Source organism: Zea mays, chromosome 2, assembly GCF_902167145.1.
Source record: "Zea mays cultivar B73 chromosome 2, Zm-B73-REFERENCE-NAM-5.0, whole genome shotgun sequence".
NCBI classification, from domain to species: domain Eukaryota; kingdom Viridiplantae; phylum Streptophyta; class Magnoliopsida; order Poales; family Poaceae; genus Zea; species Zea mays.
The window spans coordinates 22310915-22328542 of record NC_050097.1 but is presented as its reverse complement, the minus strand read 5'-3'; the positions used below and the strand labels follow the sequence as shown (position 1 = coordinate 22328542).

Sequence of the window (17628 nt, the reverse complement as noted above, 5' to 3'; positions counted from 1 at the left end):
AGGGGTCCGGTGTCCTTTTGTGGGGGTCCGGTCTTACTGGGGTGTGGTGTCTTTCCCTGCCACGTGGCGCCCTTTGGCCTGCCCATCCGGTGGGGTCAGGCGCGGTCCTCCGTGTGGCTAAGGGACGTCGCATGGGTGTGGTGTCTTCGTGTTGTAGGAGAGGGTACCCCTGATTTTGGGTACCGACAGTGGCCCCCGGTCCCGCCTCAGGGGAGGATGCGAGCTTGCAGGTGGGACAAGAGTCTGATTGGCGGTTGGACCGCTGCTTCCGTGTGCCTGTTGCTGCAATTACTGCCGGCCCGCCTGTGGCCATGCCAAATGTCGTGCCTATTCTCACGGCTGACTGACCCGTGACCGTCGTACTTAACGGCACTGTTGGGCCATGCACGGGGCTGGCTCGAGTCAAAATTTACCTTTTCAGAATCCGTGATAGTCCCGAGAAGACGTGGCATTGGCGCAGGCGGCTGTGCGGTTTCTTTGCACACGGTAACCGGTGCGCCGGTTATATGACTTGTGGGCCTGGGCCCCTGAGTTGGGCCGCCAGTTGTGGCGGAGATGAGGGGGTGCACAGCCGTGGGACGGTTGCACGCCACTTGCGTGGCGGTTCACCTCTTTGACCGCTGGATACAACGAAGATGAAGGGGTGCTTAACCGTGGGGCGGATGTATGCCCCTTGCACGGCGGTTTGCCTTCCTAACCGCTGGTTGCCCCGGAAATGGAGGGGCGCGTAGCCGCAGGGTAGTCGCACGCCCCTTCTTAGGGTTAGTTTGCATGACATGCGGGGCCAAGCCCCCGTGTCATAAGGTGAGATCCTTGGTGCACACCGGGGGAGACTTCGCCCGTGACGTTTCAGAGGCGCGAGCGGGGGGGATCTGCCTTTAAAAAGGGGTCGATTCCCCTGGGCAGTAGACATGCCTCGCTCCTCTTGCGACCACCGCGCCCTTCTGCCTTCCGAGCCTCCAGATGGGGTGCACCGGTGTTCTCTGGAGGGATCCGCGTCAAGGTGGTCTCTTCCGGCGACTTCACCGTCGGAGAGCGTGCGCTTGTGGTGGTGTCGTCGATCTTGTCTTCCTCCTGCTACCGTTGGAGGGGTGCAACCCCATGGGGGTTGGCATCCTTCCACCACCATTCGGCTTCAAGGATTTTCATCACGCAGCCCGGCTGCAGTCCCCTGTCGGTGGTCATCCAGAAGGATGACTACCAACCTTGTGGTGGGGGGAAGCAAACCGGGCTGCGGCCTCCCTCCTGCCCTCAGCTTCAAGGATGTTCATCATCCGTGCTGGGGAGGAGGGTGCGCCGAGTTAGGACCTGCCTCCGCGTGGGCAGCGACCCGCTTCTTCCCTCAGTGTTCGGGGGAGAAGGGCGTTCGCCGTCTGTGGTGCTGTCAGCTGCCGCGTGCCTGGCTCCCCGGCTTGGGCGGCTCTGGGGCCGCCTCCGGCGCCGCCTCCTACCACTGGGGCGGAGCGTGGCTGTCCGTCCACCGCATGGGCGACGGTCGCGCCGTACGCGGGTTGGCCACACCCACGGCTTCTCCTGCGGCACCAGCCGTACTAGGAGGTCGTACAAGACGTCGTACGCCGTGCGGGTGGGGGCGGCGTTCTTGGATGGTCTTGTCCTCACTCCCATAGTGAGGACGGGAGCGAAGACCTCTTCGTGTGCGCTGGTGCGGCCGCCATTCGCTGGTACAGCACTGGTGCATAGGTGGCCGCTATCATCGATGCTGAGGTGGTCGCCGCCGTTGGTGAGGCTCCCCTCTGCAGAGGTGGTTGCCTCCGCCGGCGAGACCGTCAGTGCCACCTGTTGCCGGACCTCCGGCTCTTTGGCTTTAATGGCTTGTTGTCGCCCCCCGTATGGAGACGGGGGCGAGGTCCTTCCTGCAGCGGTGCACATGCTGGGATGATTGTCGCTGCTGGCGAGTCGTCGGTGCAGAGGCGGCCGTCGCCGTCGGTGCTGATGCGGTTGCCTCTGCTGGTGAGCCGCTCGGGGTTTGTCATTCCGCGGCCCTTCTGGTGTGGAGGTAGTCCATTCCTGCGGAAATGGAGCTAGGGTCCCGCTTGTGAGGGAATGTAATGGTATTTGCTTTGAGAGCAAAATGTAATAACATATATACGTAGGATTTTAGCCTGGGAAGCCCAGTTGCGCGTCCGAACCCCCTAGATGGTGGCTTCAAGTACTAAGACACCTGCCGCAGGGCGGTGGAGTATGCAGGCCCACGGCACAGGACCTGGCTGAGCGGCTACATGGCTTCCGGACCCCCCAGGTCACAAGTGTCTGTTCTTCAAAGCCGGACCTCCAGGTTGTTGGACGCACAGGACTATAGTTTTAAATACTAGGACACCCGTCATGGTGTGGTGGAGTGTGCAAGATTTTGGGTACGGGACCAGGCTAACCGGCCACACAGGCTCCGGACCACCCTATGGACCGAGCATCCGTTGTTTAGAACCGGCCCCCAGGCCTTTCCCTGTTTTTGTAAAGAAATAAATATAGTCTTCTAAGCATCATTTAACACTTATCTATGTAACGCCTGTTCTTGCTGTGAGCGATGTTGTTGACTCCTCCCTGGTACCTGGCCCCCCGCTTGGGATGCAGGCTTGATGTGTTGAGGTTGGATACCAGCGTTTCTGAAAAAGGTTGTCAACAATCCTTGGGAGGCAACCTCGCCGGGATCTGAATCTGTACACAACTTTTAGCTAGGAAGCATTAGAAGCACACCTCATAGGGTGTTTTGTCTGACATTAGTCGCCCTTTGATACATGCTCGGGACCTGCAGGTTTTAGTCCGGGTGGCCAAGTTGCGTTTTCGGACCCCCTTGGGTCGCGGTTCTAGATGCTAGGACACCTGTCGCGGAGTGGTGGAGTGTGCAGGCTCACAGTACGGGACCAGGCTGAGCGGCTGCGCGGGCTCCGGACCACCCCAGGAGACTAATGTCCCTTCTCTAGCTCCGGTCCCGAGGTTGTCGGACCCGCAGAACTTATAACTCTAGATACTAAGTTCCCGTCACGAGGTGGTGGAGCATGTAGGCCCACGGTACAGGACCTGGCTGAGCGGCTACACGGGCTCCGGACTACCCCATGGAACGGGGTCCCGTTTTCTAGAGCCGGCCCCCAAGATGTCGGACCTCCCCACTTTCGTGTCAGGGGCCCTGAACTGCAAGCCTGGCTGTTCAATTCGGATGTCGCCATGTCAGACAGATGGAACCCGTACGGGTGGGTTAGCTGAAAGTTATTATCTGAAAGACTGCAAGGTGGGACCATGGAGCAGCAAGATGGAACTATCACAAGAGCATGGCTGAGGGGGTAGTTTCTTCTTCATAACTTGTCATGCACGTGTGCAGACCAATAGTCCGGGTTTATGGGGGCAGACCCCACCGGGTTATCATACACGTATGCGTCATTTAGTTATAAAAAAGGAAACAGACTCGACCCCTTTGTCTTGCTCTATGGATAGAACTTACAGAGATATTTGGCATCAGGGTAAGGTACTCCTCCAGTCGTAGCTAGATGGTTGCCCCTGGGTCGGTGCACTCCCGTTACCTTGGAGGGTCCTTCCCAGCTGGGGGAGAGTTGCGGAGCACCTCTTGGTGTGGCACTTGTCGCGGGGCTAAGCGCCGACCCAGGGTTCCTATCCGCACTTGACACGGGAACCCTTGTCTCTGGCTGTGATCACTTCTGCATGTACCTGTCTGAAGCTTAGACCCGTGGGAGGTCCGGAAGGGCCTCCGGAGGAAGGCGTGCTTCAGCTTCGTAGACCGGGGAAAACGGGGTCCCCCCGAGGTCCGTCTAGTTGTCTTCACTGGAGTAGGAGCCTCTGGTAAAGATATCCTTTAGGTCCCCCTCGGGCGACTAATACCCGAGGTCTCGTTCAGCCGCGGCCACCTTGCCGTCGTCCACCTTTTCCTTGCCGGGCCAGCAGCGAGGCGGGGAGTCGTCTTTGGAGGACTGCTCGCGCCGCTCGCTGACGCGTTTTGCAAGGTCGATGATCTCGTGACACTCCGCGGCGCTGTGGCGACCATGCGGGTGCACAGGGCATGAACCGATGTTACCCTTCTACGGTCGCGGGCGTTTGTTGCGGTCGCCCTGGCCTCCGGTCGCTGCCTCGACCACCAGAGCAGTGGACCGCGGCTTCTGGTAGTCGCGGTCCTTCTTCTTTTTCTTCTTTCCATCCTAGAAGATGGGCCTCGTACCACCCGACTGGGCAGCTCCAGTTTGTGGGGCCGAGTGCCATGCACGGCCCTCGGCGTCTCTGGCGCATTTGTCGGCTAGAGCGAAGAGCGTGGGGATAGTTTCCACGTCATGTGTGGCCAACTTCTCCAACATTTCTCATCACGTACTCCCTATCGGAAAGTCGTGATGATGGAAGCATCAGAAATACGAGGTATCGTACCTCGTACCTTGGTGAAGCGGGAGATGAACTTCCGGAGGGTTTCCCTAGGCTCCTACCTTACTGCATGGAGGTGGGCCTCCACACCGTGCTGTTGGTAAGCACTGGCGAAGTTCGGCACGAACCACGCACAGAGTTCTTCCCAGGAATAGACTAATCTCGGGGTGAGGTTCATGAGCCAGGTCCGGGCAGGTCCAAACAAGGCCACATGAAAGTATGTTGCCATCACAGTGGTGTTTCCACCTGCTGCCGTGATGGCGGTAACGTACACCTGCAGGAACTTTGATGGGTTTGATGTTCCGTCGTATTTTTCCAGCAGGTGTGGCCAGAACTTGGGCGGCCATGATGCCGCGCGAAGATGGTCTGCGAGGGCGGCGCAGCCCACGCAGGCCAAGGGGACACCCGTTTGGGACCAGGCGCCCACTGGTGTATACGGTGCCTTCGCGGCGAAATCTCGGTCGAGATTGCGACCCTCAATGTTCTGACGGCGCTCACGCGCCCTTTTCAAAGAGACCCGGGCGCCTTCTCCCGTACTCCTACGATTGAGCTCCGCCCGGAGGTCGTCGGTCTGTGCACCCCTTACGGAGGGCGAGCGCACAGACGCCGTCGCCTCGCGTTGGCGCCGGGATGATCGAGGCCAAAACCTAGACGAAGTAGAATGCGCCATTCCGAGCAGCTGGTCGATGTTGTCGTGCCACTACTTCATGGCCCCCGGTGATGCCGTGGAGCTAGGGGGTGGCGCAGCAATTCTTTGGCCGCAGACAGCGCCGTAGGCGCTGCCCTTGATGGAGTCCGGGACGCCTGCGCTAGCGTGTGCTGCTGCATGGCATGCACGGCAGCAGTCCCAGAATCAGAGCGGTCGGGCGCTCGTGGCACAGAGGATGCAACCTCTTGCTTCATCACGAAATCCTCCGAAGTTTCAGCGTGATGCTCGATGATCCGCACCATCATGCTGAGCGAGAAAACAAGCAAAAACTTGAAGCCTAGCCCCCTACCTGGCGCGCCAAATGTCGGAGAGGAAATCTCCCCGGCCGGGTAGCGGATTGCACCCGCCCTAAATCCTGAAAAGAGGAGGGGCCTAAGCGTTCTGCTTGCTACGAGGCTAGTGGATCAACACACGAGAGCACACGAAGGTTTAGAGTGGTTCGGGCCGCCGGAGCGTAATACCCTATTGTGATGTATTTCTTGGAGCTTGTATGAACTTATGAGTGTCTGCCTAAAGCTAGGTCTGAGGGCCTCCCTTGTAACGTTGTATGCCTCCCCTTTTATAGCTGAAGGGGGGCATGCACAAAAGGACTGGGCCCCGACATGTGGGCCCAGGGACATAAAGAATATAGAGCTTGGATCCTCTAATGTCGGTTGCCGAGGCAATCTTCTTGTGCCTTGTCGCTCGAGGTCTACGTATCCTTGGCGTGCAAGGGAAGCTTCCTGCGGAAGAAAAGACGAGTATAGGGTGCCGCCTGGCACGGGCGCACTGTTTGCCAGCAGACCTAGGAGGCGTGCCGCCTGCTGGATGACCTTGACGCCGCCTGCCAGCGGATGGGATGGGACACATTAAATGCTGAGAGGGCACGTAGCCCGTCAGCGCAGTGGCAGGCGGCGCGTCTTTTCCTCAATAAATGCAATGGCTGCACGGCTTCTCGTCAGGTTCGGCCCAGTAGCTTATGTCATGGGCCACAAGCAGCGGATCTCCACCTGAGCGGGAAACAGAGGCAAGGCCCGCACACGTGTCAGCGCCGGACCCCTGCACACACTAGGGTCCTTCTCGCTCCGGGACCCTGCTGGAGTTCGGACTTACCCGAAGGCTCCGGACTCGTATATAGGGGTCCGGTGTCCTTCTGTGGGGGTCCGGTCTTACTGGGGTGTGGTGTCTTTCCCTGCCACGTGGTGCCCTTTGGCCTACCCATCCGGTGGGGTCAGGCGCGGTCCTCCGCGTGGCTAAGGGACGTCGCATGGGTGCGGTGTCTTTGTGCTGTAGGAGAGGGTACCCCTGATTTTGGGTACCGACACATATCATAACTTGATGACCGTAACTCCGATTTTAGTTGGTTCTCGATCCCACGAGCTCGTAGCTTCGCGTAGATTATTATTATTCGGTTTGTACTTATGTTTGATGTGATGTTAATTTTGTCTATACCATATTTGTTTGTATTGCTACACTTGCAGTGAGGTCACGAGTCACCTGAAGTTCATCCTGGTACCTGGAATCTCAAGTCCCAAGCAAGTTGTGCCCTTAATCACCTTTATCTACACAATAATGTTCTTTATAATCATTTATTTATGCATAGGTTTAATTTTGATGGGACCCAATAGGTTGCCCTAGTCTGCTTATCTTGTTACCTTGTTTACCCCTGAATCATTTGGGTAGTTTTTGCTATTGCTCTATATGGTTTTGGGATTAATACTACATTATGTCCATGTTCCAATTATTCTGTTATTTTATTCATGTTCATGTCAAGATCATTATATTTTTAATTGGAACATAGAGCTTAACTTGAGAAACACGTGCCACCACAAGGGTGGAATGGGACGCCCTTGGCTGACTAATTAGGAAAGCTAGTGGAAGACTATCTTACCCGAAAGGGGCAAGGGCAGTAGGGGAGTTACATGCAGGGAGGTTCTTGGGTTGATTTTGCTGCGATGGCGGTCAGACGAGGGATTCTTGCAAGTGCTCTTTCCACAAACTGTAGCGAGTTTTCAGAAGCTAGTGGAATTTTGTAAAGGCCTCGTAGTGGATCCCTAGCCATTCACCTCGGTAGTGTCTAAGGGTCTAGCTAACCCTGGCGACATGGGATACACGACTTGTGGGTACAGGGTACAACCTCTGCAGAGTGTAAAACTGGTATACTAGTCGAGGTCACAGTTAAGAGTAGCTCAGGACTCTCGCATGATTAAACTATGAAACTAAATTCAATTGGTCATTTGCATTGCATGTGATTTGTTATTAATTTTGTTCTATTATTATTATGTTTTGGTATTTACTTACATCTAGTAACTGCTAATAAAATTTTGACCAACTTTAAAAGTAGAGCTCAACTTTAACCATTCTCTTTGGTAAGCCTTACACTTCACATGAACTGCCACCTTTGGTGAGTTTATGCACATTATTCTCCACAACAAGTTGATCGATGGACATGTGTGAGCTCACCCTTGCTGTCTCACACCCCCCACAGGTCAAGAACAGGTACCACAGGATGAGGTGCATGGTGGATGCTGCGATGTGTTCGTGAGAGGTCTAGGTCGTCGTCTCTCAGTTGACTTTATGGCGCCAAGAATGGACTTTAGTTCGTTTTATATTTATAATTTATTGTGTAAGACTTCCGCTATGTAATAAGTACTCTGATGATATTGTGATATTTATCTTTATACAATCTATTATTATATGTGTTGTCTTCTTTGGCGCATATATGAGATACACCCGGCTTTGTCCTTTAAATCCGGGTGTGACAGGCTCTCGAGCCGCTTCTACCGCTCCTGAGTCCATTGAGCCACACCAAAGTTTTCTCTAAAATTTAAAATGCACAAATATTTTTATATAGAAGGGGTCTCATATATTGTAGCGGTTTAATTTAGGCTCTCCTAAAACATTTTGTAGCTCCATCCCCGAATAAAATATTGGTACCCTCGTAGGGTACGGACAGACATGTGGTGCTAATGGACTTTCATATGACTGAACAACTCCAAACAATCCATGCCAAGGATAATATCCTAAGAACAAAGGCGAATAACCTTCAAGTTATGTTTGAAATGACAATTTTCAATACTCCAATTAGCGTCGTGAACAATAGTGGTGAACTACTTACATTCACCATTAGTCACCTTAACTGACGAAGCTATGGACTAAAGACTAACAACAGATAAACATAGGGGTGGGCACTTTTTTACCGCAAACCGAAAACCGAACCGAACCGAACCGAAATTTCGGTTTTTTCGGTAATTTGGTTCGGTTTCGGTTTTTGTATCTCAGAAGTTCGGTTTTCGGTATCGTAATCGGTTTTCACCGTATACCGAACAGAAATACCAAAAAACCGAAAACCAAACTTTATCAATTCTAAAATTTGACTATTCGATTATGTGAACAAAATATGTGAAGCAATTAAGTTGTTATTCATTGATTTATATGTGATGTATGATGTATCTCTAAATATTTGTACCTATATATTTTTTACTTTTTAAAATTATGTGAAATCTATCATGTAAACTTGTTGTATGTGTTGTCTTGAGTATAAGTTTGGTATTCGGTTTTTACCGAAAAACCGAAGTAAAAAACCGAAATCGAACTTCTGGGTTTTTCATTTTCGAGAAAACGGATCGGTTTCTAATGTCTAGAAAACCGAAGTTTTTTAAAACCGAAAAACCGAACCAAAGTTTCAAAAAAACCCCGAATGTCCAGCCCTAGATAAACGGGCAACCATTGTTTGACTGACAAAAGATGCAAAACTTCCCGAGTCCAATAGAATAACCACGGCTAGGCGCTGCATGACCCCATTGAATTGCACTGTCTTTGAGTACTTGTTCCACCCACAACATCAGTAGACAAGGAAAAGGAAAAAAAAAAGACAGATGATTCATTGATACTTTGCCGTGGGCCGTTCGAGTCCTCTGTTTGCCACATGATGTCGTCGTCGAGTCGAGTGGCTTGGGACGACGTCAAGGTCCACGACGGCCGTTTAAATACGAGTGAGAAAAGGCTCTTCCCTCGCAGGTCCACTGTCAAACAGTTGCATGGAATGGTCAAGGATGAAATTTTATTCTGAAACAACAGTATTGAACAACGAATAGCCCCAAAAAAACACAGCAAAAGTATACGAAAAATATGCACGGCCGAACACTCAGCCTCGCGACTCGGGGACGCAAGCAGAGAACGCAGGAAACTAAATAGGAAATTCGTGAAACCGCACTGCCTTTTCCCTAGCGGGTCCTCAATTCAGCCCATTATTGCAGCGAGGCCCGCGGCCCCGAACAGCAGGCCCATCGCGAGGCGGGCGCCGCTGCCAGCCGCGCTGGAGTCCGACTCGTCCGTCGTCGTCGCGCCACCGGACGCCGGCTTCGTGTTCGTCGCCCGCACGGAGGGACCCGACGGAGTCGCGGTGTTGTCGGCGCTGCTGCTGCCGCCGCCGCCGCCGCCGGAGACGGTGATGGCGACCTTCATGCCCGAGGCGCAGTGGCCGGGGGCGCCGCAGATGAAGTAGCGGGTGCCGGCCTTGGTGAGCGGGATGGTGGTGCTCTGGCCCTGGTGCGACCGCAGCGGGTTGCTCGCCGAGCACGCGCCGTGGTCCGCCTCGCTCACCTCCAGCACCGAGTGCGCCGAGCTGTACTGGAACGCTGCAACGCAAGAACCGGCAGGCCGCGCGGGGTCACTGGATTTCTCCTTCACGAGATACTGAGATATACACGCGGACGATCGAACGAACGTGCCACTGACATTATATACGAGAACATGATGCATGCATGGACACAGCATTGGCGGCTACTGTACTGTACGTATCTGAATCTGACGACGAGCTTTATTTGGCACGTACAGAGCGTGTCGCCGATGGCGAACGGCTTGCCCTTGGCCCAGGCAGCGTAGTCCACTCCGGACTTCCACCCGGACGAGTCGCCGACCATGTAGTCTTTTGCGGACGCCGGCACGACGGCGACGAGGGGGACGATGACCAGGAGCAAGCGGCGCGGAGTAGTGCCCGCCATTTTCCTGGCGAGATGCTGGCGTAATATTCAAGCTAGCAGGCGACGACAAGACTGGAGGATGATCGAGTGAGGTGAGTCAGGAAAGTGATGAATGCACAAGGCTGTTTAGGCGTCGAGAACGCTAGCTTCTTATATATACAGGCCAATCGGTGATAATCAGGCGTTGTTTCATTTCTGTCTACGTACGTGCGCGGGGGATACGGATATTGCGTTAAGCTACGGTAGCAGTGGTGGTGGCCGAATTAATTTCGTTAATTCCGTACCTCTCGTCACTTTAGTCTTCGCACAAATGCGTACGAGTACGACGAAGGTATTTAGTGGCTTCCTTTGCCTTGCCCCATGGAAAAGAGAAGAAAGAGCCTGGAGATGATGATTAATGTATACCTAATACAAAGGCGTACCACCGTAGTAAGTACTTATTAGTAAGTAGATAGATGATGATGGCTGAACAAAGCCAATAATTTGTGTACCGAATTATTATTATTATTATTTTGGTAGAGCGTCGCCGTTGAATGAGTTGCTTTGCTTATTGCACGCACCATCGTTGCTATTTCGTTTGGTTTGGGGACAACAAGAGACGGAATAGGCCTGTTCCAACTTTCTAAGATGGGAACGGTACCCCATCTTATTCTTTTAAAAAAATAGTTTTTTTTGCGTTTGATTGAGAGGATGAGAACGATCTTGCTCCGCATTTGTTTAGGAGGAAGGAGATTGATGGAATTCGCCACCATTTGATATCCGGGACGTGAGACCTGCATGTTATTATCCTTACTCTCGCCTTTCTTCCTTTCCCACGTTTGTCCGGCTTCACCCGTACGCACAAAACCATCTCCATACGTTGGACCTTTAATCCAATAATCTTCGTGAGAAAGCAGAGCAACAAGAGGGGTACTTGAAGCGGGTGTACCGGAGTTCATCGTCGTAGTCGCAGTCCACCGCCTTGTCCATCTTCACGTCGACGCCTTCTCCTCCTCACGTCACGTCTCGGCCAGGTGATCCCGCGCGAGTGGAAACAGGACGCGAGGAGCGGAGTAGCGGACTGCCTTCAGACGCTGGGGGTGCCGAAGCCTGAGACGATGGGTGGTGGGTGGTCTGCGCCCCTTCGCGGCTCGGGCGCACGGAGTGGGAGAGGAGCGTGGGATGCCGGTGGAGGCGGCCGCCGCGGCGCGGTTCCAACTTCGGCTGCGTCCACTGCGGGTAGCAACTAAAAGGCAACAACACCATCGCTCCTTTCTCTGCCAAACCTAGCCCGGCAACTTTTCCGACCGAGGCGTAATTTCGCGCCCTCCTCTCCCCCGGGCTGCAAGCCCGCCGCAGCCACCGCCGCTCTCAGAAGTCACTGCAAGTCTTCTTCACCTCCTTATGCCCTCCCGCTCCCCTCCCATTGCCCGTCTCCTGCATCTACGCCGCCTGTCCAAGTCCGCTCGACATTACCTACTTCGCTTCGCCGCCATCGCGAAGGAACACTCCGACCAGCCCCCGCCCCCGCCTCTCCCGTCGCGACCACGGTCCCCGCACCCCTACGACTACAACCGTCTCATGTCCGCGCTCGCCGCTTCAGTCGACGGTGACGGTCACCACCCAGGCGCCGGTGCCGAGCGGGCCCTCCACCTGCTCGACGAAATGCGGAGCCTCATGGGGCGCCGCCCCGATGCCGCCTGCTTCACCACGGCCGCCGCGGCGTTCTCATCGGCGTCTCAGCCGGGAGCCGCGCTCGCCGTGCTAAACGCCATGGCCACCGATGGCGTCATGCCCGACGCTGCTGCTTGCACTGTGCTCGTCGGGGTGTACGCCTGCCGCCTGCATTGGTTCGACGCGGCCTATGAGGTCGTCAGGTGGATGACGGCGAACGGCGTGGCCCTGGACGTAGTCACCTACTCGACGCTGATATCTGGGCTGTGCAGCGCCGGGCGGGTGGCTGAGGCGCTTGGCGTGCTGGACCTGATGCTGGAGGAAGGGTGCCAGCCCAATGCTCACACATATACGCCCATCCTGCACGCCTACTGCACGAGCGGGATGATACATGAGGCCAAGGAACTCTTGGAAACGATGATTGCAGCTGGTTTTGCACCGAGCACAGCCACTTACAATGTCCTGGTTGAAGCTCTATGCAAGGCTTGTGCTTTCAATGAAGTAGATGCGCTTCTTGAGGAGAGCAGTGCAAAAGGGTGGACACCGGATACAATCACATACAGTACTTACATGGATGGACTATGCAAAGATGGCAGAGTACATAAGAGCTTTGCATTGGTAGATAAGATGTTGTCTGTTGGTCTGCGGCCCAATGAGATTACTCTGAATATCCTCCTTGATGGGGTTTGCCGCAGGTCAACTGCTTGGGCTGCCAAGTGCCTGTTGGAGTGCAGTGCAGAGATTGGATGGCATGTCAATGTTGTCAACTACAACACTGTGATGAGGAGGCTTTGCGATGAGCGGAGATGGTTGTCTGTTGTCAAGCTCTTTGTCGATATAGTCAAGAAGGGAATTGCTCCAAATAGCTGGACTTTAAGCATTGTGATCCACAGTCTCTGTAAACTTGGGAGGCTTCATGAAGCACTTTGCTTGATTGGAAGTGAAGAGTTTGTCGCTGATGTTGTGACATACAATACTTTGATCCGTTATCTCAACTTCCTGGGGAAAGCTTATGAGGCCTATCTACTGCTTCATCACATGATCGAGAAAGGTATTGCTCCCAATGACACCACCTACAGTCTTTTGATTGACTGTCTCTGTAAAGAGGGGAAATTCTTGGTTGCACTTGGCTGTTTGAACCGATGTATGGAAGGTGGGCTCTCTAAAGCTGTAGTATCAAGTATTTTACGAGGTCTCATCGCTGGTGGTAAGCTTCGTGAATTGCAAGCACTAATCGGATGGATTCTTGGACAAGGTTTCGTATTAGATGTGTATATATACCAGGAATTAATCATTTCTTTTTGTAAGAAAGGATACTGTCGAGGTCTTGAAATGTACATAGTGTGTCATATATTGGAAAGAATGATCAGGCTGAGATGATTTTTGACTGTCGAGGTCTTGAAATGTACATAGTGTGTCATATATTGGAAAGAATGATCAGGCTGAGATGATTTTTGACTATCGAGGAAGAGTGATCGGCTGCAGTGCAGCCACAGTACCATGTGAGTGCTGAAAAAGTCACGGCCTGCAACCGCGCACGGCTTGCAACCGCGGCTTTCTTCAGCACTCACTTTTTTCAGCACTCACGGGCCCAAAGGGTGAGGCACCGTTTGGAAGTGTAGTGTTTTTTCAGTTTTGATGATACTGTGGTATTGGAAGCTAAAAATTGTTTGGTTGGCAGTTTTAAATACCATGATTTACCTAAAACTGTGGTATTTTTGGAGTTGAAACTCCACTCAGGATCTTAGTTTTTTTTTCTCTTCTCCCTACACATTAACACATACTTTGGTTTTCCAATTGAACCAAACATATCTTAGTTTTGAGCAATACTTTGATTTTAGCGTGTTAAAATATTACTGTAGTATTTGTATAATATACAATTGTAAACAATGATATTTCAAAACTGCATTACCAACCAGGCCTTAACATGTTACGAAATTACTAATACTTTCACCAACCATTGCACCTTTTATTTTCATAGAATTATTAAATTTACAAAGAATAAAATTAAAATGTGTTTGATTAAAGGCAAGGGAAGAGTGAATATTTCCAGTGTTTGCATCAAAATTATTTGATTAAAGTCAGGGGAAGAGTTATGTCAAGTTTGGATGAAGTTTCAGTAGTTGATTTGGCAAACTAAAGTTCTTAATTGCTTAAATAATCCTGATGTACTAATGCGGTTGCAGATCAAGTATAAAGACAACCCGTTTCATCATCTTATGTTAGACTACCCGTCTAGGGTTTGTGTTATTCCCTGTGTAATGACCGTTATACCCCTGTGTAATGGGCCTTGGCCCAGTTACTCTCTCTATTTAATATCACTCCCAACCCCTGATTAGGGTATGGGTTCCTATTCTAACATGGTATCTTCAGTCTAGGTTAGGTCTCTGTTTTTCCTCCCAGCCGCCAGGGGGCCTTCCACCCTACAGCCGCCGCCAGGGGGGTTTCCCCTCCCTGCAGCCGCCGCCGGCCAGCCGCCGGCCTCCCTCTCCCTCCCAGCCGCCTGCTTCCCAGCCGCCGGCCTCCCTCTCCCTCCCAGCCGCCGGCCTCCCTATCCCGCCGGCTCCACCGCCGGTCCCCTGCCCTGGCGTCGTGCGCCCCTCTGCCCCTGCGCGCCCGTCGCCGGCCTCCGGCCTCCCTCTTCCCCGACGCGCCTCCCGTCGCCCCTCCCCTGCGTGCTCGTCGCGCCCAGGGCCCCTGCCCCTGCGCGTCCGCCGCCGCCGGACCCGACCCCGGACGCCGCCGCCGGTCTTCCTCCCCTGCGCGCTCGTCGCGCCCAGGGCCTCTGCCCCCGCGCGTCCGCCGCCGCCGGCCTTCCCCCTGGGACCGGCGCCCGTCGTCCCACCTCGACCAGGCACCAGGCCCGCAGGGAGCGGCGCCCGACGTCCCTGCGCCTCCTCGACCAGGCGCCTGGCCAGGCTGCGCCCCTACCCCTGCGTCCCCGCCGACATGGACGCCAGCACCACTGCCGCCACCGGCACCATCGCCCCCGCTGCGACCGGCAGCGAGCCCGCCCATGGAGGGGGCCCTTACATCACCGGCCTCGGACCGCTCCACGCCTCCTCCCCGCTGCCCCTGCATCGCACCTCCCCGCCGGGCTTCCCCGCCTTCGCTTCACCCACCTGGAGTCATCATGTTGCACCCTCCACCATCCCCACCACCGACCCCCCGCTCGTCAGCACCCTCGCCTCGATCCAGGCCGCTGTGACAGCCTCGCGGGAGCGCGAGCGCGCTGCCTCCCTCGCCCTGGAGCGTGAGCGTGCCCTGGGCGCTGCTCTGACCACCCAGATGGCCACCACGCAGCGTCTCCTCGGCCACCCGACTCTCGCCGATGCGGAGCCCCCAGAGGACCCCCACGCCTCTGACCTCGACGCCGACCTCATCGCTGCTCTCCACGCCCAAGCAGCCGGCCTGCACAACATCCGGGCCCTCGTGTCCGTGGTGTTGGATCCGGCGTCTCCCCACTACTCCCGTTGGCGAGGACAGGTCCTTCTCACACTGCGGCGGTTCGTCCTCGACGACCACGTCCTCATCGACCACGACACTCCGTCGCCTCGCTCCTGGTGCCTCATGGACAGTGTTGTCCTCTCGTGGCTCCACGGCACCATCACCGTCGAGCTGCAGGACATCATCCGCGACCAGGCGGACACTGCGCGCCAGGCGTGGCTCGCTCTCGAGGACCAGTTCCTCGGGAATCGAGATGCTCGGGCACTCCACCTCGACGCCCAGTTCCGCCTGTTCTCTCAGGGGGACCTCTCCGTGGGCGAATACTGCCGCCAGATGAAGGGCCTAGCTGACTCTCTCCGCGATCTCGGCGAGCCCGTTGCCGATCGCACCCTGGTGCTGAACCTCCTGCGTGGCCTCAGCCCCCGCTACGGCCACCTGAAGGCTCTCATCAAGAGGAGCGTGCCCTTCCCCACCTTCCACGCCGTGCGGAACGAGCTTCTCCTCGAGGAGCTTACCATGGCGAATGAGGCACCCACTCCTGCCTCGGCCCTCTACAGCGCTCCTACCAGCGGTCCGCCGCCTTCAGGGGGCCAGGCCACCCGCCCTCCGTCGACCGGGGCTCCCACCCGCCCACCACCTGCCGTCCCGGCGGCCCCGCGTCCGACTTCCACGACTGACGGGGGTCGTCGCTCCCGCAAGGGCGGCCGTGGGAGCGGCGGCTCCTCTCGTGGTGGTCCCTCCGACCGGGGTGGCGGCCCCGCGTGGCCGCCATTCTACAACCCCTGGACCGGGACCATCGCCATGTGGCCGGGCCAGGCACCGAGTACCCCCCGTCCTCCGACGCCAGCCCTCCTGGCTACACCTCACTACGGCACACCTCCTTATGGTGTTCCCGTCGTGCCCCAGGCTCCGCCCGCGCTCCTGGCCCCGGGGACCCACACCTCGACGCCTTGGTCCCCGCCGGCCGGTGGTTGGGACAGCGCCTCCCTCGCTGCGGCATTCAGCACCATGGCGATGACCCCACCCTCCTCCGACTGGGTGATCGACTCCGGTGCCTCGTACCACACCACTCCCACGGCAGGCACGCTCTCTCGCTCTCATCCCCCCCTCCCCTCTCACCCATCCTCGATCGTCGTTGGAAACGGTTCCACTCTGCCAGTCACCTCAGTAGGTGCCTCGGTTCTCCCTGGGCCGTTTTACCTCAACGATGTTCTCGTAGCTCCCCACATCACCCACAATCTTCTTTCTGTTCGTCGATTCACCACTGACAACTCCTGTTCCATTGAGTTTGACCCCTCTGGTTTTTCTGTGAAGGATCTGGCCACCAGGACCCTTCTCGCCCGCTGTGACAGCTCGGGGCCTCTCTACACGCTCCAGCCCTCCACCGCCGGCGTGTCTCCACCTCCTGCCCTGGTCTCCACCACCTCCTCCACCACATGGCATCGACGTCTCGGCCATCCTGGACCCGACGTCATGACCAAGATTACCAGTAGTCTCGATCTTTCATGTAGTAGGGGACATTTTGAGGGTCTCTGTCATGCTTGTCAGTTAGGCCGACATACTCGTCTCCCATTTACTACTTCTTCTTCTCGGGCTGAGCAGGCTTTTGATCTGGTTCATTGTGACCTTTGGACCTCCCCTGTACTCAGTCTTTCTGGTTATAAATATTATCTGGTGATTTTGGATGATTTTTCCCATTTTCTCTGGACCTTCCCGCTTCGGTTGAAGTCGGACACATTCACCACCCTCACACACTTCTTCACCTGGGTATCCACTCAGTTTCATCGCCCGGTCCGTGCTCTGCAGTGTGACAATGGCCGCGAGTTCGATAACAACGCCTCTCGCTCCTTCTTCCTCACTCATGGCGTCCAGTTGCGTCTCTCGTGCCCCTACACTTCTGCCCAGAACGGCCGAGCCGAACGCATGATCCGCACCACCACTAATATGCTCCGCTGTCTCCTCTTCCAGGCGTCTCTCCCTGCCAGCTACTGGGCAGAGGCCCTGCATACTGCCACCCACCTCCTCAACCGTCTTCCCTCGAAGGCGGTACGCCACCCTACCCCCCCACTTCGCCCTTTACAGCACAACCCCTTCCTATGACCACCTTCGCGTGTTCGGCTGTGCCTGCTACCCTAACACTTCCGCTACCGCTCCACATAAGCTTTCTCCTCGCTCCACCCGCTGTCTATTCCTTGGCTACTCCCCTGACCACAAGGGGTACCGGTGTCTGGACCTCACCTCCCACCGCATCATCATCTCTCGTCATGTCGTCTTTGACGAAGATGTGTTTCCCCTTGCTGGCTCCACCCCACCCACCGATCTTGACTCCCTCCTCGAGTCCGATCCGATTCCTCCCCCACCTTCGGCTCCCCGTCTTGCGCCGTTACCTGCTCCTCGTGCGGCCCCCACGACCTCTTCCGCGCCACGCGCGGCCCCGTCGACCCCGCCTGCGCCACGCGCGGCCCCGTCGACCCCGCC

General features: G+C 55.5%; 2 protein-coding genes across 2 annotated transcripts; one reads left to right on the top strand and one right to left on the bottom strand.

Annotated features, from left to right (window-relative positions):
* Nucleotides 1–8834: 8834 nt before the first annotated feature.
* On the bottom strand, nt 8835–10178 carry LOC100283414 (uncharacterized). Its single transcript, NM_001371935.1, has 2 exons — nt 9903–10178; nt 8835–9705 (listed from the first exon to the last, which is right to left on the bottom strand). The coding sequence occupies exons 1-2, from the start codon at nt 10069–10071 to the stop codon at nt 9308–9310; spliced, it is 567 nt and encodes a 188-aa protein (NP_001358864.1). The 5' UTR covers nt 10072–10178; the 3' UTR covers nt 8835–9307.
* Nucleotides 10179–10653: 475 nt separating this feature from the next.
* On the top strand, nt 10654–13185 carry LOC103646123 (pentatricopeptide repeat-containing protein At3g22470, mitochondrial). Its single transcript, XM_008670844.3, has 2 exons — nt 10654–13027; nt 13099–13185. The coding sequence occupies exons 1-2, from the start codon at nt 11434–11436 to the stop codon at nt 13152–13154; spliced, it is 1650 nt and encodes a 549-aa protein (XP_008669066.1). The 5' UTR covers nt 10654–11433; the 3' UTR covers nt 13155–13185.
* The last annotated feature ends 4443 nt before the right edge of the window (nt 13186–17628 follow it).

Bases quoted from the DNA above. Each gene is read 5' to 3' on its own strand.
- LOC103646123 (XM_008670844.3), top strand. From the start codon at position 11,434: ATGCCCTCCCGCTCCCCTCCCATTGCCCGTCTCCTGCATCTACGCCGC. The intron at 13,028-13,098 runs GTCTTGAAATGT...TTGACTGTCGAG, and splicing joins TAAGAAAGGATACTGTCGAG to GTCTTGAAATGTACATAGTG.
- LOC100283414 (NM_001371935.1), bottom strand. From the start codon at position 10,071: ATGGCGGGCACTACTCCGCGCCGCTTGCTCCTGGTCATCGTCCCCCTC. The intron at 9,706-9,902 runs GTACGTGCCAAA...CTTGCGTTGCAG, and splicing joins CGCCATCGGCGACACGCTCT to CGTTCCAGTACAGCTCGGCG.